At 46.9% G+C, this 24,566-nt stretch overlaps 2 protein-coding genes across 6 annotated transcripts in view; one reads left to right on the top strand and one right to left on the bottom strand.

The window, feature by feature from the left end:
• ZNF423 (zinc finger protein 423) overlaps positions 1-19,454 on the bottom strand; it is a 191,699-nt gene extending 172,245 nt beyond the window's left edge. For 2 of the 3 annotated variants that reach the window (XM_015873489.3, XM_085551034.1), the window contains exon 1: positions 19,289-19,454. In XM_015873489.3, coding sequence (XP_015728975.1) covers positions 19,289-19,328 — 40 coding nt within the window. In that variant the 5' untranslated portion in view covers positions 19,329-19,454. The remainder of the gene's footprint in view (positions 1-19,288) is intronic. The other variant, XM_015873490.3, reaches the window with a different exon arrangement.
• A 430-nt stretch (positions 19,455-19,884) lies between these two features.
• Positions 19,885-21,504, top strand: LOC146760545 (uncharacterized). 3 transcript variants are annotated; one of them, XR_014947494.1, is made up of 3 exons: positions 19,885-20,902; positions 21,123-21,227; positions 21,322-21,504. XR_014947494.1 is itself a non-coding variant. In XM_085551035.1 (3 exons), exons 1-2 carry the CDS (start codon positions 19,885-19,887, stop codon positions 21,209-21,211), a joined length of 327 nt encoding a protein of 108 aa, XP_085407161.1. In that variant the 3' UTR covers positions 21,212-21,227; positions 21,322-21,504. The 3 variants fall into 3 exon arrangements, 1 of the variants encoding a protein (XP_085407161.1); XM_085551035.1 differs by having other exon boundaries at positions 19,885-20,122; XR_014947495.1 differs by having other exon boundaries at positions 20,046-20,902.
• Positions 21,505-24,566: the final 3,062 nt, after the last annotated feature.

The following is a 24,566-nucleotide window of genomic DNA, read 5'->3' as shown; positions in this document are numbered from 1 at the left end:
TTTAGCTAAAAACAACACCAGTGCCTGTTCCTTGATATTGACTTGGTTGTACTGCCATCAAGACAGCAGCTATAGGCTGGCAATCAGTGAAACAAAAATCGCAACAATTTTTTAAATCAAAGTAAGAGAGCTTTTAATAACTCAGAAATAGTGTGATATGTTTTGAACAACTGCATTTCATTTCAGTAAGTTTATATTGTAGTGTATGTCTTCTTGAACTAAGAGATCATTTGTTTAAATTGCTTGATTATACATAATGATCCTTCTCTTATAAAAGAAGATTCAACATTGCCACTGGGGAAGAGGGCGGAAAAAATGCAGAGAATTTAACAAGAAAAAAAGAAATAGCGTACAACTCTTGAAATAAAAATACATTAGGAGAATTTTCACTCAACTGTTTAAAAAAAATCTAGAAACATCTTGGTCTGGCACAGCCATTAACACTAACTCTTCATTCACAGAGAATAATGTATAGCCTTGATCAGAATACAGAATATCTACACGCTCACAAAATATTTGATTTTCACAGGACCACAGGGGTCAGAAGGGACCTCAGGAGGTCATCTAGTTCAGTCCTCTGACACTGGGCACTGCTGGGCCCCATCCATTATACTACCACCCATTAGGTATTTATAAGCATTTAAAAGATTCCCCCCTCAGTCTTCTCTTCTCCAGGCTGAACAGTCCCAAGTCTCTCAGTGTTTCTTCATAAAGAGCTCCAGGCTTCTCATCATCTTTGTGGTCCTCTGCTGAACTCTCTCTAGAAGTTCCCTGCACCCCAGGATATCGCTGGCTTTCTCAGCCTTATAGAATCATAGAATCATAAACCTCATGATTCTCTGAATTTATGACACCCCATTGTCTGCCAGGACACCCAGATCCTTCTCTCCAAAGCTCCTTTCCAGCAGGTAAGACCCTAACCTGTACTGATGCATGTGGTTATTCCTTCCCAGGTGTATGACTCTACATTTGCCCTTGTTGATCCTCCTAAGGTCCCTCTCTGCCCAAAACTCCAGTCTGTCCAGGTCTCGCTGAATGGCAGCACAGCCTTCTAATGTATCAAATGCTCCTTCCAACTTCACATCATCAGCAAACTTGCTGAAGGTGCATTCTATCCCTTTGTCCAGATCACTGATGAAGTTGCTGAACAAGACCAGACCCACTACCAACCGCTGCAGAGCACTGCAGCTACAGGCCTCCAACTAGACTGTGTCACTGATCACAACCTTCTGAATGTACTTCATTTAATTAACATCGAATTAGTCTCCAACAATTTAAGCCATCATCTCCTGACACTCTAGAATTTCCTAAATCTTGGATTCCTATTCACACTGCAAGTCAGATTGTTTTATTTTTAAAGTAATAGTGTTTAGATATAATTTATTTCAAATCTGCCAGAAAGGGTATCATTTCAAAGTAGTCTTTTGCAGTTTTATGGCTTGAAAACAAAAATTTAACTGTAATAAAATTTGAGACCTAAAAGAATGAAATAATTTACCAATGAGAGAACAGCTTATATATATATGACAAAAGTTTGCTGAAAGAGCCCCACAGAGCAGATGGGAAAAATAAGAGCTTACCTATTTCCCAGGTTTGTATTCTGTAACTTTTAAGAGGAAAAACACATAGTTTTACACTTAACTGATCTACCTGCTGGAAGAAAATATGTGCCCTGCTCCCACATGAGAGGCTGGCATGCATGTGTTGGTTGAGGTGAAAGTGATCACTAGGAGCAGCTCTTGACTGCCTACACTTATCTCACCCAACCCAGCTCCCACCAGTACCCAGGGAATCCTCATGCTGTCCCAGGAAGCCCCACAGTCCCACACAGCTGGGAACTGTGGGGTGCTTCTTTCAGGGGAAAAGGGAAGGAGAACCATAAGAGGAGAGAACCAAGATTTTGGTCAGAGGTCTTGACCCAAATATATAAAGCCAAGGAAAAAGCTGTATCCTTCATAATGCCCCTTCCTTCATTCTGTCCTATGGGATCTTACCAGCTCCTGAGCATCACTCACTGTCTGTTGATGTGCCTTACATGAGGTGAGAACAGGACAAAGATGCTCAGTAGCTGCAGCCAAAGTGTGCACAGAAGTCAAAAAACAGTTTTAGTTGCCAAAGTTGTCATGGCATTTTAAATGTACAGACTTGCCATTACAGTTACATAAATCCCAAATGTTGGAATTCCTTGTGCTAAATGTGCAGTGCATTTCTGCAGTGCTGCAGCTCAGCGTTCACTCCTACTAGGCACTCAGAAACATGGTGTACTTACACGTTGGGTTGTGCTGTAGAAGGTGTCACAGATACTTACATAAATGCTTCAATCCATGGTAATATTTCAGACACGCTATATACATATGCACATGTATACATGCATAACTGCGAAGTTTTTTAATAGGGAGCATCTAATTTGGAGATGTTACTTTTTTTCTGCCTGGCAATCAGGTTTTGCACTATTGGCTGACACTTTCCATAAATTCCAGCCTCTTTTCAGCTCCCCAGAGAGCTCTTCTTAGAGCAGCGGCTGCCGAGCTGGGACGGATGGTCCCACTGCAAGCACAGCTGCAGCTGGTACAACACCTGGCCCAACCCTACTGCAGAGCCAGGCTTTGGCAAAGAGGGGTCTGAAAACAAAAATATTGCCCTTTCTGAGCTGTAACACTGTTTCCAACAATTCCCTGCTCCATCCTGAAACTGCTACACATTTATATTTTTAATTCAAGATACAAAAATAAATACCCTGAGTACAAACAGTCACACTGTAATCCAAAATACACCCCCTCCAGCTGCTCTCCAGCACCCAGTCCTTCCAGCACCAAAACCAAACTGCTCCAGACCCCGCAGATGTGGAGGCTCACCCAGACTCCCCCCAGCACAAAAGCAACTATTGCAAACCAGCCCCAGCAGCAGCCACAAGCACAGGGCAGCCACGAGCACCCTGTAAGCAGCAGGGCATGGGGAAGGCAGGAACGTGGGGCAGCTGAAAGATGCTGGTACCTGTGCAGCAGGCTGGGAAAACACCATCTGAGAAATAATTAACTGGGCTGTGAAACGCTGCCATCATTTCCAGTATTAAAATGTAATCTTGCATATTAAAACAAATTCACCAAAATCCAATCAATAACTCAGTGTCCTCTGAATTTCCTCCAGATAGCTAATTTAATTAATCTTTTTGTTCTCTTGGATATAGATTTTAGATTTGCATTTTGCCATCAGAAAATAGCTTCTGCAATACTACAGGATTTCCACAAAGCCAATACGTTTTTACAAGGATTGGATTTTATTCCCTTGGCTGAAATTCTGATCATTTAGAAGCAAGAATGTTGCTGCAGCACACAGGATGTCACTCAGGATGTGACAGTTTCCTCTTGTTTTAAACTACTTTAAAAAAAAAAAAAAAATCCTTCTCAAATTAGAAACAAAGTATTGTGTTTGATCGGCAGCAGCAGAGATTGCAGTGCACTGGGCCCAGTTTGGTTAGCTGTGAGTTTTGCTTTTTCACTTAGACGAAAAGTGGAAATTAAATGCAGTGCAGCTGAGTAGCTTCCCTAAGATGCAGTTAATGTGTTCTGTCTGCTCCTGTATTTGTGCCACTGTCTCCACATCCCTTGGCCCCACAGTGCACCATGCACAGGCCCATAGCCCCACATGGCACAGGACCCACAGGACGCCAGCAGCAGGAGATGGGCTCTGTGGGGCTCCACAGCACTGGCTGGAGGAACAGCCTCTCACCAGGCTCCTTGCTGAGGGCAGATTTTGTCAGCCTGAATGTGATAAAACATCTCCCTTCATTGAGCTACACTGGCTTCACTGATGCCCCATTATTTCGCAAAGCTCAATACGTGCAAGTAGAAGAATCCAGCAACGCAGAAGAACAGATTACAAATTAATTTTGTGGGAATAGTTGAAAAGTTCAAGGCAGACTGCATTTTTTAAAGGTACTTCCAATGCAAGTTTGCAGCAGACCCTAAACCAGAAGCGTTTTCTCAACCTGTGCAATGCTGATCACTTAACTTGAGAGGGTCACATCCCATTTTGCTTCAAAACTCCCTAATCCCCAACTCTTCTATGTTTGCCTTGGTAGAACAGTGCTTGAATAACCCATTTGTTGGGCTAACATAACATTTTGCTTGGCTTGCAAGCTGTATCTGGGTAAACGCACATTTCCTCATCTCATTTTTTGATCGTTTTCTTCTGCAGGCAATTAATTGGACTCACAAAGATGTTTGCAGAAGTTTAAATGAAGCATAGTTAGAGCTTTCAAAAATACATATAATTACCCACACCTACAATTTCTAAAGAAGAAATAAGGCTGCATAAGCAATGATCCTGAAGGGCTCAGTGGGATATTTGCAAAGTTTCAGTTAAACATCAGTGGCAGCATATTTGGAGCTTATAGCAGATAAAGAGACATTCACAGAAGCCGGCACATAACATTTCCATGTTAGTGCCATGGCATCACCAATCCAACCCACCTCAATGCTGCAGTGACTGAGGAACGGGGGCAGCCCCCTTCCTGAGGAGGGGAACTCCCACACTGTGCAGGTAAGCTTTGTATGGCTCTAAGAAATGGTGATGGAGCTGCATGCCCCATCCTTCCCCAGTCTATAATGGGAGGCTCATGGCAAGCAAAGTACAGCACTGAAGCAAGATGAACACAGAGGTGCTGGGCATAAAGCAAAGCCCTAAATTACTGTGACGGTGAACAGTTGTGTATGCAGTCAGCAAGGCAAGGCTTCATCTGACTGGGAAGAGCTGTGGAACCAAGAAAACAGGCTCAGAGCAGCAAGGTAGCCTCTTGCACTTGAGTGCTGATTAACAGAAATTCATATGAAATCCACGTGTGTGGAGGTGTACATGCTTTTGATTCAGGGATAAGGTTTGTGCACAGCAGAGGGGAGAGGGGGTCAAGGCTGACCAGCCTTCTCCCAGAACACAGGCAGGGCTCTTTCAGCATCAGTGCAGTCGGGTGAGGGCTGAGGCAGGCGGTGTGTCAGCTGGGGTGGGAATGCTGCCAAGGGAAGGAAAAAGGAAAAAGAAAGAGGAGAGACAAGGAGGACTTGGCTGGATAGAGCTGAATCCCACTGCTCTCAGGGACTGCAGAACCTCTGGGTCAGTGCCCAGCCAGGATAGGGCTGCAGCAGCTACCTGTGCCAGGAGGCAAAGCCAGGGTGAGCAAACCTGCATGGCCACCGCCCGGCACTGAGGAGCAGTGGCCTGTGGTGCTCAGTAGCTCAGCAGCCAGCAAAGCCTCTCCCAGACACTGCTGGTTGGGAGAGCAGCTGCTGGGCACAGGTCTTTGTGTACCTGGAAGGCACGCAGGAATGGGGACAGGCCCGTTTCAGCAGAGCAGGCAGGAGAACGCAGCAGCAGCCACAGCTGATGCCATCGCCACAGCCGCCATCTGCCTGGCCCTGAGGCACTGCTGTCGTGGGCCCAGCAGGGCTGCAGCAGCCATCTGCACACGGCTGGGGACAGCAGGGACACCCAGCCCTGGCCTTCAGGTCCCTTCAATTCACACCGCAGTGAAGGCACCGACTGCCACCTTCACTTCAGCTTTGTGTGTCTGTCAGCAAAATACACATAGCAAACGGTGAATGGGACTGACGGGAGCAGCTTTCAGCCTGCTTTGGGTGAAGGCCTTAGCCAGGGCACAGCAGGCAGACCCACTCTCTGGACATCCCAAATGACAACTAGCGCCTGCGTGCTGAATACAGCACAGCATGATTTGCACAAAGGACACGGTAATGGCTGTGGTGCTTCCCCACAGGGATCTGCGCTTGCAGGGCTTCATGGCCTATTGCTAGGCTGCTGCTGAGAATTGAAGAAGTAATGGATGGAGAACTTCATCACAATATCTCCACCTGGGCATCCCCTTCCTACATAGGAAATCCCAGGAGCACAGCCCCAGAGCACGCAAGCACCCAGGGGTGCATGCAGAGGCACAAAGATGATTGTGTAAAACCTTGCTTCTTTTAGAAGCCAGGCCAAAATGCTGCGTGAATGCAGCCTCAATCACATACAGCACAGTGCACAAGACGGGGGCACAAAGAAGCATCCTTGGACATCAGGAGAGAATTTATCATCTCTAAGTGACTCACATTGCCCACTGAAAGCCCTTTCCAGGATAAAGATTCAAGGAATAGAGGGAGTTAAACCAATTTGAACTAGAGCCTTGCTCTCCTGCAGGGAAGTGGGCTGCTGTTAACAGAGTGCAAAGGAGGTGAGGAACCACAGAACTTCTCTTCGCAAGAATCGAGCACCAATCCTGCAGGAAAGTACACAGTGCTCCTCTCTGCAGCAAGGAATCCCACCAAGGCTCGGTTAGAGATGCCCCTGCTCACACCACACCTTAGGCCACAGAGCAGCTGGGCAGGATGGCAGCTGGTGAGGGCATCACCACCCCACAGCACCCAGCCGCTCTGTACCTCATTGCTGCCCTTCAGCAGGCAAGGACCAGTGGCAATCTATGTTACTATGCAAGCTGGATAAAAAGCTGGTGTTAACACTTTTGTATGCTTTCAAGTAATACTCTCCCTGGTATAGTCATCCACAGAAAGCTAAATAAGAACATAATCTCCAAAATTTAATACTTACGTGGTGAGTTGTTGTTTTGGTGTGTTGGTTTTTTTTTAAGAGAGTGGTGGAAGTAAGGAGGGAAGAATGTAAAAAAAAAAGCAAAACAAGCGGGTATATTTCTTGTGGGATCTGCACTACAGATGAAATGCAAAGTGAGTCTCACTCTCCCCGGAGGGTCTTTTTTCAAGTGGGAGAATAATAATAATGTAGTAATAATAAGCACTTATATAGCGCTTTACATTTTCAAAGCGCTGTGCAAACATCAACTAATGGGACACGGTAGAATAAGTAGTGTCTAAAATGAGTTTATGTACTGCATTATATTTTTCTACAAAGTGGCTGGGACTGTTTTTAAAATTGACTTCCCCCACACATTGATACCTGTGCAAATGGATTTTTTGCTAAAGCAGCGCAACAAAAACGTTTTTGTATTAGTTATACTCCATAAGCTGCATATTTCCAAATTCTCATTCAAGGCAAATTGTTTACACAGCTTCATAGACACAAAACATACTTTGTTTCATAAGAACAATAGGTGCGTTAATCAAGTCCTTAAGATAATGTATCAAGACACAGACACATGCCAGTGTTTCCTAAGAGAAAGTAACAGACGAGATTGAAAAAAAAGTATTAAGTTGGAGGAAGTTTGAGACAAGCTCAGCAAATTTTTACAGTTCTTCATACTTTTTCCTTGCAAATAGAACACGGGGCCTCCTCAATGAAGGGCAAATGTCCCTATAGTACAGCTGTAAAACAAACATCACTTCCCAGCTTGGCATGTGAATTCTACTCTACGAGATTCATTTTCTAGAATAGGGGAGATGAAACACTAGTGTTACAGTTCAGGTCATATTTGGGTTTGCTTTGTGGTGTTCATTTCACTTTTACCTATCCAGGACCTCACAGTGTTTAATACACTCTTTGAATACAACCAAGACGGAAAAAAAATGAGAGAGGAGAAGTAGGTGATGTGCACTTATCAGCAACCCATATCAGAGGTACAGAGAGAAGGCAGGAGGGGAGAAAACCAACCCAACTCCTGCCTACCAGCCCATGGTACCTCACTGCTGTGGATGCCTTCTGCTCCTTACTGTGGGTACTTTGCTGGGAAGCAAACCTAGGTGCTTCTGCAGCAAGACACAACCCACTGTGCTATGGCTGCACAGACACAGAATAAAAAGGCTGCACAAGTCCAAAGTGATTGAGGAATATTTCTTTGCTTGATAGCTCAAGCTAAGAACAAACGCAAGTCAGAAAAAGCATGCTGAATATATCTACCTTTAGGCATGCGCTCAACTGTAAGTATGTGAGTAATCCCAGCGGTTTCAGTTTTGGGGATTTTAAGAGTTGTATGGTTTTCATAACTACAGGAAAAACCCTTTCCAACAAACTGCCAGTGCGACTCCCTGTTGTACTATACCACAATTACTGGAACATATTTGGTATTTCTCAAGAGGTTCAGATAATGAAGAATCCTCCAAATTTTCTATTAGCCCAAACTTAGGAATTCAGCATCAGGGAGTTAACGGCAGAACAGACAATGTATGTTAGGTATTGCAAAAGAGAGGCAGAAATATTTATAAAACGTAAAGCCTTTTTGTTGTTGTTGTAAGGTTGTTCGAGAGCCCAGACTGCAGCCCAACCAATGCTATTGCACAAGCACACCGAGTTATTTAAAGACCCGACTCTCTTCCACTCCTCTGCAAAAGAAACAACATTTGAACGTTTCTTCGTAGTTTCAAACCACAGTATTTTCCCAAATCTAAACGAGATTAATGATAAATAGGAAAACGTGCACAAAAAGAAGATTTTGTTCTTTGATGTGCTATCAGTTTAACACTGAAGCACAAGCTTCTACTAAAAACAGATCAGTATTCAGAGTTGCAAGGAATTTGTTTTAAAAGAAAAACAAAGAAAGGTGCAATGCTGAAGTTGCTTTGGGGGTTCTGTTTGTTTGTTTTCTGATTGGCAAACAGCCCATTCTTTTATTTCCTGTGAGCGAAAAGAAGCAAAAAAGGACAAAAAAGGAAAAATATAATAAAAATAAAAAAGGTAGCCCTGTCCCAGCAGGGAAAGCCACCGAAATTTGCCACATCAGAAATATTCTCAACAAGAACACAAATAACTGCGAGCCAGAGCTGCACTAGTAGAGGCCACGCACACACAGCGGGGCTGGCCCAAGGACACTTGTTCTGGGCTGTAGTCTTTGCCCTCAGCAAGATCATTGCTGCTCTGCAGTTCCAGAAACATGCACAGTTCTGTGCATGGGGCCCAGCAGTATTTGGGTCAGCCATAGTCAGTTATCACAAAAAACCGTAAGTTAACAAAAAGAGCTCGGATTTACCATCACATGATTACAGCCTATGGCAAACACTAAACACAGCTAACAGTTTTCCCTACGCCTTGAAAGACACAATCCAATCCATAAGAGGCACCATCTCCACTAGGTTAGAGAGAAGGGGATGGCTCTCCAGCCCTTAGGGCCTGCTGCAGGGGCAGGCACCAGAAGTCTGCACATGGCAGCCGAAGGGACCCAGAGGTGGCAGGAAGAGGGCTGGGGAATGCCTGCCAAGCCTCCCTGTGAGCCACTGCTGGAATGCTAGAAAAAGGTATTGACTTCCTAAGGCGATGTAGGGAAGTCACTGCAGGAAGGGAAGCAAGGCTGCTGAAGGTACTCCACCGGCTTTTCCACAGGCTGCAGGCACAAGGATGACTTTGCTCCATTTTCTCTCAACATTGCTGGGCATAGAGCCCCCAGCAGGCCCCGCTAATGGGGCAGCACCCCACAGGGCCCTGCAGGTGAGGGCTCCTCTGAGCGCCCCTCAGCACCTCCTGGGGCTTTCAGCAATTTCAGAAGAGCACGTAAGGGTGAGGGTCTGCATTGAGAACACAAACAGCAGCTCTCTTTGGAGCATTAACTGAAGACAAGAAACAGGAGACAAAATAAACCAAAATGGAGCTTTAAAGCAAGTCTCTTGTATCTGTTATCAAGCAGGAAAGAAAAAAAAAAAAAAAAAAAAAAAGAAAGAAACACTTGAAATCAAGGAGATTAAATCAATGGACTTCACACATGAGCATTACATGAGAGTCAGTACCAGATCTGAAGACAAGCATTCACAGTTTCATTTTGCAATGGCTCAAAATACTTTGTACCATTCTCCCCAATGACACTCAGAATCTGACTGAAAGTAGTTCTTTATCTTAATCAATAAACAGATAAATACGTCAAGGCTAAAACTTCCTCATCCAGAGTTGGCTACTACATTCTGCATAAACATTGATGCCAGAAACACACCACTTCAGCCAAATAAATTTGGGGAGTGACAAAATGATACCAAACCGGTGTAATTCTCACACAGCTCTGCTTCTCTGCTTCTCCATCCCAGCATTTTCAATGCTCTGCCACACTGCCACATCCCACATGCCCTCTGGGGGAACAGACTGGTCAGTAAAAGCAAAGAAATTACGAAGGGCAAGGCATGCCATTTTCCTAGAAATACAGGAGGCCACGAGCAAATCACCCAGCTGCAACACCTCCACTGAGCTCAGCAATTAATAATGTACAAGCTTGGCAGTACTGTCTAGCCCAGTATGTCTTCACTCATGTGAGTAGCCTAATAAAACAAAATAAATTTGAGCAAGAGCTTGAATAAGTAAATTAGAGCAAAACTGCAGTTGCCTATCAAGCAATTAGCCAGAAGGCTGCTGCTTTGTCAGACAGGACAAAAATGGGCAATTTTTTTTGTCAAACGGGCAGGCTGATACACCAGAAAACTTCCTCGCATCTTGCAGACAGGTTTGCTGGTCTAACAAAAGCTACTGCCGGCTCTTCCAGACTTTCTCTTTCACATACATGCAAACGTATTATTTATACTTGGGTGCATGTACATATATATATATTTATATATATAAAAGAAGTAGGTCTTGAAAACCTTTTTCCAATCACCACCCCAACCTTCTCTCCAAAATCCTGAACAATTAGAAATCTTTACAGGCCAATTTCAGATGCTGACACAATGATAAAATAGTTGAAGCTCTCAGAACAAGCAGCTACAATCACAGTTGTCCTCTGATTTCTCTATATTAAAAACAGCCATAAACCACAACAAATATATTCCTCGAAACGAGATAGCACTGGCACTGGCACTGTCTTTTAAGAGTATTAAAGTTAACTTGTTTAGATGCTTTATGTTTCTTGTGTTTTCTTTTCCTCTTATGTTTAGTTATATCCCTTTCTGTGGATTTAGATTCATTTTTCAGATTTTCTTCTTAGTATTAAAATAAAAGTTGAAAAAAAAAAAACAACAGACAGGTCTGTTACCGGTCTGGGTAAGTCAATGTGTACACCGAATCTTCCCCTCAGACACCTTTCATATTCATTTATCAGCAAAAGATTTCCTACCTTGTTATTTTTTCCCCTATACTACTTCAGTCTCTCTCCATTTACCACTTCTGCCTCTCAAAATACTAAGTCCTTCCTACCATGCACTTTTGCCATCTCCTTTTACTTTCCACGTTAGGGGACAGGAGGCTGAAAGGATAAAGAGCTGGGCTCAGTTTTGCTCAGGCAAGCACTGTTCCCTCTTATCCTAACAGCTGTTAAACACAGACAGTGTCTCTCGGGCTTCCTGCAGTGCCCTCGGGGAGCACTGCTGCATCCCCTGCACCTGAACATGCCCAGTGCTCCCATCAGCAACAGCCCCACAGAGCCAGCAGAAGCAGCAGGAGATAGGCTCTGCAGCACTGGGTGCCAACTGACTGCTCCCACCAGATCTCTTCTCTGCTTTTGCTTTCTCAGTTGCAATACTAAACCAGAGAAGCCCATCCCTACTGAGAACAAAGAGAAACACTATCACCAATAAGAAATGTTTCATCCCATGCCTGATATATACCTAGCCTTGTTCATGGACCTCTAGCATCAACAAAAATCTCAATCAGCATGAGTAGTTCTCCAGGAGGCTTGGACTTACATTGCTGGTTTACATAAAACATTCAGCTTTGCTCCCATTAATGGCAAGGGTAAAAAAAACGCATTTGTTCCAGGTCCTGGGGAAGCAGGTCCTAGATGCTCCCCCAGTGAAGAGCTTTGCCTTTGCAGTGTACCACACATTCTCTTCTCAAAAGGCACAGCAAATCTTTATTAACACCACCTTGGTTAATACTCATTTGACTACTACATGAAGCAAGTTCCAGCGACCACCATTCACAGGGCTTAGCTAACTTTCCCCATTGGTAGCACAGAAAAATCTCAACCAAGCCAGGTGAAGTCCATCAAGAAATGCTCAGAGCTGCAAAATTAAGCACCAAGACTGCTGGAAGTTGCCAGGAGTACTGCTCCCATCGAGCAAATATCTGTGGGCAAAGTCTACGTAGAGCCAGTAACAGCTTTTTTGAGTCCAATCAATTGAGTGGTTAAACTTGTGCATTCAGCAGGCAACCAAGGGAGGGACGTATTTTAATGGTAGATGTGGAAACAAAGGAATTTTGATTAGCCTTGGGACTGGAGGGGGTAAAAATACTGTTTTAGGATTTTCCCAGGATATGCATATTAAGAACTTGTCTTTTTGCCCTCTGTGTAATTTTTTTAATATTTGGAAAGCAGAATTAGGCCACATCTGACCAAACCTCCAGAGCCTTGTATGAGCCAGCAGAGACTGGAGTACAGCGACTTGCTAACTCCTGTGCTTTTACCCGTAATGGGGTTTCAGTGGTGAGCAGTGAGGCTTTTGTAGAGCTATCAAAGGCTTAAACAAACGGCTTCTCTACAAGCAGGGACCTTTCCCTCTGCTTCTCTCTAAAACACGTGCATATTGTTTGCTTTCTCTAACACGAACTGGAAATAACTTCCGCATAAAGCAACTCCAACTGCTACACTTCTGAAGCAGCCTATGTTGTCAGTGCCAGACCCAAGGAGAACACCGCACATCAACACATCAGCAATGCTACACAGAACTGAGGCCAACCTCACCAGAAAGGCCCAGGAAAGCAGCAGGTTCGGTGGGCATAGCAATCCCAAGGATGGGTTTGTCTCACCCCCAGACCCATGCAGCCCTCCCGTGACCATCATCCACCACTGTGGCTGCATCACTGCTGTGCTTGTCACTTCGTGCAGTACCGAGCAGTCACCCACCGTTTGTTCAGCTCTTGGAAGTACTGTAAAGCATCCACCATTCACCTGTCACACAGCACAAACTGATCCCTTTGAAATGAAAATCGAAAAGTAAATGTGCTGGTCAACATCAGCAGCTGCAACAAGCACCAACGCCAGTGTGAGCCTCCAGGCAGGTAATTCACTGCAGCTCTAGGCTGGCAAGCAACACTATGTTTTATTTAATTAGGATGAACAGAAGAGATAAACCTCACAGCAGGGCGGGTAATGACAACATTTCAAAAATAATTCATGCCCAGGTAACAAAAGGGCAAATTTCAATTACATAAAAAACTAAAAAGTTGACTTAATACATCCAAGGGGGAAAAGGAAAAAAATATTAATAATTGTAGTGCATATGATTAACAAGTGGCATTTACAAGCTCTGCAAATTGGTCTTTCAATTGCCTAATCTGCGGTTGGAAAGAAAAAGGTTTTCTTTCTGAGCAAATGCAAACAACGTAATGAGCTCCCTAGCACAGGGCTCAGCCAGGCATTGCGAGCTCCTGCTGCAGGGCACTGCCCACTGCATCACCCTGCCGCCCCAGCGGCCCTCGGCTCATGTCTTCTACACCCCATGGCAGGTGGGGTGAGCTCCGACTTCTTCAGCCACAAATGGCACAAGAGACCACTTAGTGTCTCCTCATCGTTCCACTCCCTCAAACACACTGCCTCTGCTAAAGCGCCATCATTCACTGGGATACATTTTGTTTTAATGTGTATATATGCATAACAGTTGTCAAGGAGATGTAGTACTTGGAACTTTTATTACCTGACTTTTAGATCTAAGAGATGTAACCAGCTTCCTATGTTGACTAATAGATGAAAACAAACAAACAAACAAGAACCAACTTCTGAATCTAAAGATATGCTGAATAAATGCAGGCACTGCAGAAAGCCCTGAGCTGGTTCTCACCTGGCTCCAACGTGCACCTGAATGCTCACAGCCCACGTACAATAACACATGCACTAACACCAGACCCTCCCCTCCACCACCATTTGTCAGTAAGGATTTAACAGAAGTCTGTAATAGGTTTTGTACTATTAGTATTTCATTACTCCAGTGCATTTAGAAGGATACAGTGGAACATAATAGCCGTCCTTTTTCAGAGGCATTTAAGGAGGATACTGATGGAGCGATGTGGGGTTGGTATAGGCATTTTTATAAGGCAGTTCAATTACTGCGGGTAATTAATAATCTTTTGCTTAAGAGAATATTACAATACGAGAAGAATTTTATTATCTTTTACAGATTGCAGACTAATGCATGAGAGCAAGACATCATTTATTTACAAAAAATCAACAAAACAAGAACATAATAATGCGCTCCGTATTTTTCAAATATTGCCAAGACCTACGATGCTGATTGCACAAACTGCAAGGAGGATGTAAATAAACACATTTGGTTTAAATAACCAAATAGAATTAAGAGCACATTTATCAAAACTGAAGTAAATATTAATAGTACAGCCGGAGAAAGCGTTGCCATCCGCAGAGGCAGCAGGCGAGGCAGGTCATTTACAACATTAACAACCCAGTGCTGGGTGCCATCCCAAGATCTGCCTCAGCCCATTCAGCCAGGTCTAACATAAAAGTTAATTTGGCACCAAACAATAGATAAAACCAAGCCAAAGCCCAAACTATGATAAGACAATTTCTGTTTACACAAGCCTAACGCCTCTACAAAACATCATTTTTATATCCAATTCAGAGGATGGCATGAACATCTGCTTTCACTTCAAGACATTAATTTTCAATTATTGAAGAAAAACAAAATAAATCCTGACAAATTACTGGTAACTGTGGAATCTTTTGTTACTCTATTATTTTATAATAGTAATTTAGAAATCCTACAATTAACATCTAAACAAGAGCTCTCTGATTCTTTTTTTTTGCATGTGTCATCTGAAGCAATTCAGCAATGAATGATGTTCTTTAGCTTGCGCTGATTTTACTCGGATGCTTTTGAAGAAAAAAAAAAAAAAAGAGGCATTCTGTGAGAGCCAGTGCTGCTGCTTGGTGTTTGTTTTTCCACCCATGGCATTAGATGAAGTATCACTGAAATCACGAGATCCCTATTTTCTCCCCATTTGGAATTCCAACCTTTTGAGTTGCCTTTTCCACCCTTTTCAATTTTAGGCCACACTTGTTAGTTATGCTCGCCAGGACCAATGGGAACAGACCACAATTAAAAGGTGTTTGCACACAGGCACGAGTTTCAATCAGCAAAACCAGTTAAATACCACACAGATCCTGTCCAGGAAACAGTACCGGAGGGAGAGAGCGGAAGGAAAACTGGGACTGGTGGAGTTCAGGGGAGAAAGCTGCTGGGTTTGTATCAAAATGCACGCTCAAAAATTAAAAACTGCAGGCTAATCCCCAAAGGCAGCGCCTGCTGTACTGCGTGGATTCAAACGTTCTCATGGCACCAGCCCCACGATGAAACACCAACATCTCCAATTATTCCTAATCCCCCAAAAGCTACACTTGATAAAGAACAATCAAGAGTGTAATCTTATTTGATATGAGTTTTATCAATTTTAGCTGCTGCTTTCACTGTATCAATAAAATTCCACCGAAACTTGAATGAACTGTAAAATTAAAGGATAATCGCACGAGTCTCTTGTATTTGGCAATTATGATTATACTTGTCAAAATTTAATTTGCAGAATGTACTGCTCCAGTACCTGCAGGTTCTTCTCTATCAACTGGGAAAAAAAGAAAATTATATCTTTAAGACGAGTATGAAAGACATTGTTACTTCCACAGTCAACTCTGTAACTGAGCTCCGACATTGTATAATTGACTTTGCAAGCAGAACAACAGCAATATAACAAAGAAAATGTCAGTGTTTTCACAGCGCTAATCTATAGCACTAGGAGGGCCTCCTGCTGTCAGCCAGAGCTGACAATACAATAGCTTTCAAAGGGATATTACCATCACGCTTTTATTCTTGACATCAATCAAGACAAAGAGAATCCTTTTCACGAGACATTAAAAATCAAACCTTTGTATGAGCAGATAGGTAAAACAGCATTCCTTTAAGGAAGATCATTCATAACAATCAGCTAATTGGAACTCCGCAAATGGCTGAAGTATTTTTATTTACTTTGCAGGTAACGAAGTAGAGCACAACCCTCTTTCTTCCTTGACTGACATAAATGAGGCACGTAGGGTGTGAATCAAAAGTTTCTATCAGCATTTTTGCCAACTGAAAGCAAAAAAAATATGACAGCAATTCTGCAACTTCAAGTAGGATAACAAATCTAGACTTAATTAGTGTGTTCTTTTGCAAAACAGTTTGATTACAGACTAGCACGTTTATGCACAGAACACCATTGCAACCTGACAGCAATTTGCAGAACTGTCAAATTCAGCAACTTAAGTGCATGTGATGCTGAAAACCCCGTGCCAACGCCAGCCCAGTCCCCACAAACCACATCCAAGTCATTCTTCAGTTACAATTATGTGGGACTTGAAACCTACAGCTCTGCCAGCAGACCCAAGCATCTCCCAGCTGTGCTTTCCCAGAGCTGCTTTCAGAGGCACCAGTCTGTGCCTCATCAGCTCCAGTTCCATCAACTCTCTCCAGAGCTGATGGCACACAACCAGCCTCTGAAGTGCGTGTGGCACATCCGTGGGACCACTTGGAATGGGAACAGGCAGCGCATGGGGACAGTCACCGCTTTGTTGTGATGCTGGGACTTGAACCTCGTGGGCTTAATGGCACTGAGGAGGGTACAGATCTTCTTAAGGAGACCTGCCAAAGCCACCAGCAGGTCATGTTGCTGACAGCAGGGCAAAGGAAGGTTCCGTGCTGAGGAGAACCACTTCCATGGGTCCCATCTATGATGTGAAGGAAGGCTTCAGAGAAGGCAAGTACTTTACCCCAAAACTGCCACCATCACACCACCCCAACTGGTTCATTTTGCAGTTTAACAAAGGCTCTGTCCCTTTTGCTTCTGCTCTGCCCTGACTGACCTGCAGCAACCTCCCTGTCAGCCCAGCAGAGCATTGGCCCAAACCATCGGCTGGGTGTCATGAGGTCTGCACAGCCAAAGTAACGGTTAAACAAAACCACTGTGTCGTGTTGCCAGTGATAAAATCCACACCAAGGAAATTCCACGGCTACTGCTAGAGTTCCAGCTGCAGCAATCATGGCAACTTTCTGTGGGACTGAAGCAGACACCTCGTCACAGAGCAGGGCCACATGACCCGCAGGTTTGTCAGCATCCCGTTCTGCCTGACAATTGCTTAATTTGAAATTACGTGGATCTGAAGAGTTGTCAGCATTTGATACTTCTGTCAGAGTCGGCTGCTTCTTTAATGCCAAAGACGGCACTCGTGGTTAATGCGCAGGCAACTTGCCTTTTGCATGCAGAATAATCCCTTTCATCAGAGGCGCACGCTGATTCTATTTTAGTATGTAATCTTTCTGAATGAGAAAGGATGCCCAAACCTCACTAGTGGTTAATAAATACCAAGGTTACTACACAAAGTGAAACAAATGCACAGAAAAGAGAAAACCGGTAAATGATTTGAAGTCCTAAATGCTACACATATATCCACATAATTTATGCTTGTTTTCTTCTCAGCTGAATTGGGAAACCTGTGACCTCAGAGTGCCTTTATTTATTACATCTCAATTATTTCCATGGAAACATGTACTGTGGCAATCTACCGGGCTGCCAGCTCCCTAGACCACAAAATGTATATGATGGACTTTACAAAAGCAAAAGATACGTATGAACATAAGAAAAGGGAGGAATTCTATATCCCACATACATATATATGAGCTGCCTCCTATTACTGAAAATTTCACCCAGATTCAGCCTGTTCCTTAGGTTCCCCATTAGCCAGCTCATGCTAAGGCTGTAATTTACAGCCAGTTTGTGCTGAACTGAAAGCACATTTGTTGTGCCTGGAGACTGGAGGAATATTCAGAACCTTTAAGACCAGGCTCTACCCGGCCCCCCGTGGCAAAGACATTCTAGATATTTCTGCGTCGCATGGAAAACATTTCCCAGCTGTGACTTGCCAGCAAGTTACCTGCTTTGATTCACAAAAAAAAAGGCTCTTGTAAACAGCGACCTGCTGTATCTTGGAGCTAAGGACGATTTTTCGTTATAGAGTATCAATGGCGAGAGATGCTGCCCAAAGGTAACGAGGTGGCAAACAAACGAGTAACAAATGCAAATATCTCGTGTCATTATGTAACGAGGTGTTCATGTTTATTAACCGGGCTTCAGAGCACACACGGTTCCGCTGACGTATGGCTGCGTCCTGCGCGTTACGTGCGGCACCTGGACACGGAGAGCGACCGGGGAACGCGTGGCCTGCACCGAGAGGAGCCGGGAGCCGAGGGGAGCCGTGACCGGCGGAGCTGTGAGCGGCGTTGCCGTGCCTGCAGGCCGCAGGGCCCCGGCCGAGCCGGAGGGGGCAGCGAGCGAGCTATTGTGTGATGGGAAGGGCTCACTTTACAAAAACTTCATGGACATTTGAAGCTGTCACTGTTTCTATTGCAATCTCCTGAACGGTGTATCTCAAAAATAATAAATAATCGCCACGGAGAGGGGGTTCGATTCTTTGGCTAGTTGGTTAACCGGACGCTAACAACGTCTCCCAGCGAGTTCTTTAATTCCAAACGCTTTCGAGTTTTTGCTTCGCGGCCCCGGGAGCATCATCGCCCTTTTGTGCTCGCACACAAAGCCCCCGGCGCAGCCCACGGCCTCCCCGCGCCCCCAGCCTCGGCACGGCCCCCGTGCGCTAAGTTGGGTGCGGAGCCGTTATAAGCGCACCTCTGCCTGAAACTGGCTATTGTTCCCTCAGCCCGAGCAAGTTTTCGGCCCTGCAGATGCTCTCGAATGAAGAACTCGGTTTTAATTCTCCCAGTCCTTCGCCACCGTTACACGTATAGAGCTGGGGAGGGAAGAGACGAGGCGCTGCCGTTCGCAGCCCGGAGGAACCGCTCGTCTCATCCCCGGCCGCTGCACCGCGGCTCCCTGTCCCCGCCCGTCGATCCGCTCCCGGCCCCGCCGTCAAACTTTTCTTCCCCCCGCTCCGCTCCCACCCGCGCTCCGTCGGCCGAGCGCCGCTCCCCAGCGCCGGACGCTCGTCGGCTCCGCGCCCCGAATCGCGGCCTCCCCCGCAGCCCCCGAGCGCGGCGGCTCCGCCCGCCCCCGCGACGCCCGCAGATCCCGCCGCGGGGCCGGAGACGCCGCCGGCCGCCATTTCGGGCGGGTTCCGCGGCCGCTGCCCCGCCGGGCTGCCCTCGGCCCGCCCCCCACCCCGACGGCCGGGAGCGGAGCCCCCAAAATGGACGGCGGCGGCGGCGGGCGGCTCCCCCGGCCGCTCCCCTCCCCTCGGCGCCCGGCCGGGGCCGCTCCTCCTCCGGCGGGCGGCGGCGGCGGCGTTGCGGGCCGGGCCGGGCGGAGCCCGCGGCGGCGGCCGAGTCGGGGGGGATTCGCAATCCCCGCCAAGCCGGGCCCCGGCCCTGATTGGCCGCGCGCGGAGGCTGGCGCGGCGGCGGTGCCCGGCCGGCGTTGCGGGGCGGCGGGCTCTTACCTTTCACCGAGCGGGGCTTGGCTTGCTTCCTCCTGGACATGTCCGGGCGCCGCGGCACGTCCTCCTCCCGGCGCGTCCTCCTCGCGGCCCCGCGGCCCCTGCCCGCCCGGCCTGTCCCTGCCTGTCCCTGCCTCCTGCCCCTCGAAACTTTGCCGGGCTGTGCGAGGCGAAGCAGCGGCAGCAGCGGGATCGATTATCGGATTTCTCACTTCTTTGCCTGTTGCAATGCGGCAAGTTCAACTCCTGTCCACCCCCTCGGGCACCTAGAGGTTCTCCCCCCGGGGACAAAAAAAAAAAAAAAATCACAGGCGCAACAGTTGCGATTTCTTTTTCTTTTCTCTCTCTTTTTTTTTTTTTCTCCTCTTTGTTGGTTTTCTCTCCTCCCTTCGATGTGCAAATCGCACCGCCACAAGCCGAGCCCCTCCGCGCCCCCGCCGCCTTTTTGTTCTCGTTAAAGTTTGCAGGCGCCCTGCGGCTCTCAGTCCGGCTCGGCACTTTGAGAATGGCACAAAAAGCCGCGCGGGGCTCCCGGGGCCGGGGGGAGGGCGCGGGGAGAATGAGCGTCTAAAAATAAGAGCGGCGCGGCGGCCCCGACAATGCGAGGCGCTCCGGGGGTGCGACCTCGCCGCGGTTTCCCTAAATCCTCCCCGGCCGCTCTCGGCCCCCCCTCGCTCCCCGCCGCTCGCCCCCGGGCTCGGCCCCCGCTCGCCGCTCACGGGGCCGGCGGCGCGGCTGCCCCGGGTGCGCGGCGCGAGGTTCGGCCGGGATGGGCTCCCCGCAGCCGGCCGCGCTCGCCGCCGCCTTCCCCCGCACGCACGCACTCGGCGGACCGAGGTAAGCGCTCCTTCGCATCGATGCCGGGGCCGCTAGCTGCCTCCATGGGTCATTCTCTGGAAGGTGGCACCGCTCCTGCCTTCATCGCTGCCGCTGCTGCCGCTGCTGCCCTGGGTTTTTATTTTCTTTAGCTCTCGCCAGCCTCCCTCTCTTTTCTTTGTCCTGGCTCCTTTTCCTCCTCCTGATCTTGCTGCTGGGGCTGCAGTGCAGACACACATAATAAAGCCAGGCTTGGCTGGAAATGTAGCTGAGTCCCAGCAGGAGGATGTGAGGAGTGGAGTCCCGGCGGGGGAGCGCTCTGATCCCGTAGGGAGCCCCGCGCAGCCTGCGCCGATCAGACGGAGAGAGAGCCAACAGCACCGAGCCATGGACGGCCCGGGAAATACAGCGGCCGCCCGCAAAACGCGGACCGCCGCCGCGGACCGGACTCGCCGCCGCCCGCGGAGCCGCACGGCACCGCACCGCACCGCACGGCACCGCATCGCACCGCACCGCACCGCACCGCATCGCACCGCATCGCGCCGCCCCGCCCAGCACCGCAGCTCCGGCACCGGCTCACGGCAAAAGTTTGCGGGCTTTTTCCGGCACCCTCTCGCCGCCGCGGGAGGAGCGGGAGGCGCACATTTATTTACTTTGCCCTTCCCGACGTGCTCAACTTTGCAGGGGCCGGAACGGCCCATGGCTCGCTGCTAGGAGAGGGTTTTTCTGGAAAAATCCAAAATGCCTTCAACTTCTTATACCACAGCGTGCCAGGTGCCAAGTGACACTTGAAATCGCTCAGTGAGTTTCTTCTCCCACTTAGGTCGGGCTCGTTTGGTTTAAATACTCCCTACTACCCTTAGGAGGAAAGCACTTACTCTGCTCATCGCCACCTGACCGGGCACCCTGACCCCACGCCATGGGCCTGTGCCACACAGGGCACCCACATGGCCATGCATCCCCGCAGCTGCACAGAGATGGCTTCAGTGGAATACAACTACTTTTGGGGTTTTTTTTGCAGACGCCATGAAAACAGCCCCCGGCAGAAGTGCTCCAACAACGGGTCAGGGCAGACAGAGCGGCGCCGGGCCTGACCTGGGGGCTGCATGAAGGCATCACCTTCCTGGTAACCATTTCCGCTTGGAAAACATCTTCCTGTGTTCTTGGGTTGCATTGGGTTCTCGGTTTTGTTTTTAATATGTATCTTTTCACATTGCCAGGAATCCAAATAATTGAGGAATGAGTTTGTCATTTGATCAAGAAATTCAGTATATGAAACTGAAGGATTTTTGTAGCACATCAAATTTGAATGGATGGTTAGTGGTGATTTTCTCCTTTCTTAAAGCTTGACAGAAACTGTCGTGTTTATTAATGTTATAATAAAGATTTACAGTTTCCTCCTACTGCATGACTCCAGATTACCACCACAGACTGGACATACAGTAAAAAATGTTTCCTATAACACCACTGTAATTGAGATATACTTCCTCTACATCACTGTACTGACATCAAGTTGTGGGCTCAGGAGGACCCACCCAGGAGAAAGGCAGATTTTCAAAGAGCCTGCAGCCCCAATTCTGATGCCAATAAAACACAGGGATAACTCTAGTCAAGAAACTCACCAGTACAAAAGCTGGTGCGATACCAGTTTCTGCAGAGACATAACGAGAGGTTACAGAAAAAAAGATGGGATATTTATATCCCAAAAAGTAACCAGAACCATTGGCAAATTTGGCCAACGTGACCCTAGATGCGTATCTGTATGGCATAAGAGTTGGACCAGAATTACTTCTGTTTTCTCGTCTTATTGGAGAGCCCTAATCCCCAGGCTATCAGATTGTTTCTGTTCTCTCACTGGCCCAATGAATATTTAATTATTCTTACAAAGCAGAACAGCTTCAGCAGGACAGATTCTCATCCAGAATGTGCCAGCGGTTGGGCACTCTCAGAGGAGTTCTGAGACCCACATTCAAATCCCCATGTGATCCCGCAAGGAGGGGATTTCAACCTTAGTTGTACATGTTCCACTAGGCAAGTAATTCCCAAGCCCTTTGCCATCCCAAGTCATTTTGCTATCCAGACCTCCAAATTTTCTATGCCTTTTAAAAATACTTTCTAAATGCCCCAGTTAATGGGGCATTTCTACAACTTTTTCCTTTTCAAAGTTCACTAAAAATATCGAAATATTTTTCTTCTAAACAAATGAATGGAAGCATTTTCCCCCTTCTCTCTTGCTGGAAGGACAATGGGAAGGTTCACGTGTGAACCTGTACCTGGTTTGGAGCAGCTGCTGGATGGTGAGGAGGTGCCATCAGTGTATCCAAGCCCCTCTGCTGTACATGGCTCGGGTTTGCTCTCAGGACCATCACAAAGCAGTAGCACACTTAGGAGCGCTGCTGTCTGCCAGGGCCTGCAGAAAGATAACCATGTCAGAGATAAAGAGAGTAGGAAACGAAGTCTGAGGTTTAAAAAATGAAGGACGTGTAAATTCATCTCTAAGTGTAGCACACATCTATATAATTATTAATTCATTTCTCTCCATTATCTTCAAACCCAAAAGCGCACAGACTGCCTCCAGGCCCTGCCCCGTAAGCACATCTCTGTCCTCGTGATCTGACACGTGTCCCGGTGCCATGCTGCTGGCTGCCACGACATGCAGGCTCTGTGCACAGCCCCTCCAGGTGCAGGTAGGAACCGAGTCACTTCCCTTGCCCTGTGGTCCTGTGGCCCTCGAGCAAAGCAAGCCCGTGCCTGCAGCCCCAGGGCAGCGCAGTGTGCAGCCACCTTCACTGTTCTCAGCTCCAGAACTTCAAATCAGTAACACACATACATTCCAGGAGCGCTAGTAACAAGGGAAGACTTCACAGACTTGTTAAAATATCTAAGGCAAATAATACCAGCTTGTGTGCTAATTTAATGAAAATACATTTAATAATTTAATTTAAATATGGTAATACAAGAAAGCAATAAAAATATATTTTGAACACTTTATCAACCTTGTTTCCCCACAGATGCCTTTTCTCCTTACTCTTAGAAGTTACATGGAAGCGCACAGTGCAGAGCTGCTGCCTGAGACACAACCTTGCACTGTCCTGCAGCTCACTGGGTGGCTGGGGCACTATGGGTACCACAATTCTCACTTGAAACCCCTGTGGGGTTCTACTGTAACGTGGTGTGCAAGCACAGTGTGTCTCCTAAGTTTTAAAATCTGATGATGTTTTCAGGACTATGCTCTGCCCTGCAGTAGTGAATATGAGCTCTCTTCTCTTTGGAGGGCCTTTATGCTATGGCGCTGTATCAGGATGTTAATTCCATACACACCTGGCAGACAGCGTCCAGAATATTTGCACTTTGACTTACACTTTCTCAAAGTGATTATGTTTAAGGCTGAGAGAACGTTAGCTCAAATTGTTCAACCCTGGCACAGCCTTACAGTGGGAGAATGCAGGTGGTACCAACAGCACCTCAATGGTGTGTGGATTTATTGGCATTCAGCACTGAGTGCGAAAACATACACATTTCTATACATAGGCATAACTGATTTTAAAGTGTGTCAGAATTAGCTTGAAATTACAAGTTGCATAAAAGCAGAACAGCTATTTGAAAGAAAAAATAGAAGCTTCCTGGATGCTGGGGTTTTCATAGCGGACCTTGATCCTGCTGGTCGTGGGGTTTGGCACCCAAGAGACAGATCCTGCTGCAGGAAATTTGGCCCCTACCAGGATCTAAACTTGCTGAAGTTAAAAAGAGAACAGGTTTTGACACATAAAAGAACCAATCAGCTGGACGCTCAATGAGTCAGCCACACAGGGATCATCTTCATCATGGAGCACAGAATCTACCTTAAAGTACATATCGTACACATAGACATAGGAGATGCTCATAATGCCTATGAGAAATGTGGCAAAATGCTGACAACCCAGGAGATGCCCTGCAGCACATTCCATCAAAGGGTCTACACACAGACAAAAAGACTGAGCAGAGGGAGCCGGAGCCCAGCTCAGGCCCCAGCAGCATGAGGGGAAGGAGGCAGCGGGCAGAGGCTGCACGGAGGTGGGCAAGCACCTGTGCTCTCCATGGCAAAGGCAGGCAGGCACTGGGAAGCTGTTAAAGGCTGGATTAGTTCTTAAAAGAGATAATGTTTCCAAAACACATGGCACAATGCACTCATTCAGTTGAGAGTCAAATGTCACCGTGGATACAGCTGCAAGACAGTGTCGCTCTTTATTTACAGTAAAATATGTCAAATGGGGAACACAAAGGCATCGTCGGGATAAACGCTGGATTGGAGCACACAAAGGCAGGCGGCATCCGCAGCGCATCAGACAACCTGAATAAAAGCCCCAGCTACAATACCAGCCCAGTTTCTGTGGTGTTTGTGAGTTAATGCCTCCGAACATTTTACATAAATAAATAACAGGCATCCCCTGTTTTAGCCCTAGCAGAGGGCAGCCACAGCCTGAAT

Source organism: Coturnix japonica, chromosome 6, assembly GCF_054131305.1.
Source record: "Coturnix japonica strain WE chromosome 6, WE-NBRP24, whole genome shotgun sequence".
Taxonomy (NCBI): domain Eukaryota; kingdom Metazoa; phylum Chordata; class Aves; order Galliformes; family Phasianidae; genus Coturnix; species Coturnix japonica.
Note: the sequence above shows the minus strand (reverse complement) of the source record. Positions and strands in the feature narration are given on the sequence as shown.

Coding starts and splice junctions, on each gene's coding strand:
- LOC146760545 (XM_085551035.1), top strand. CDS start 19,885: ATGCGAGGCGCTCCGGGGGTGCGACCTCGCCGCGGTTTCCCTAAATCC. Junction 20,123..21,122: donor CACGCACTCGGCGGACCGAG/GTAAGCGCTCCT, acceptor TTTTTTTTGCAG/ACGCCATGAAAACAGCCCCC.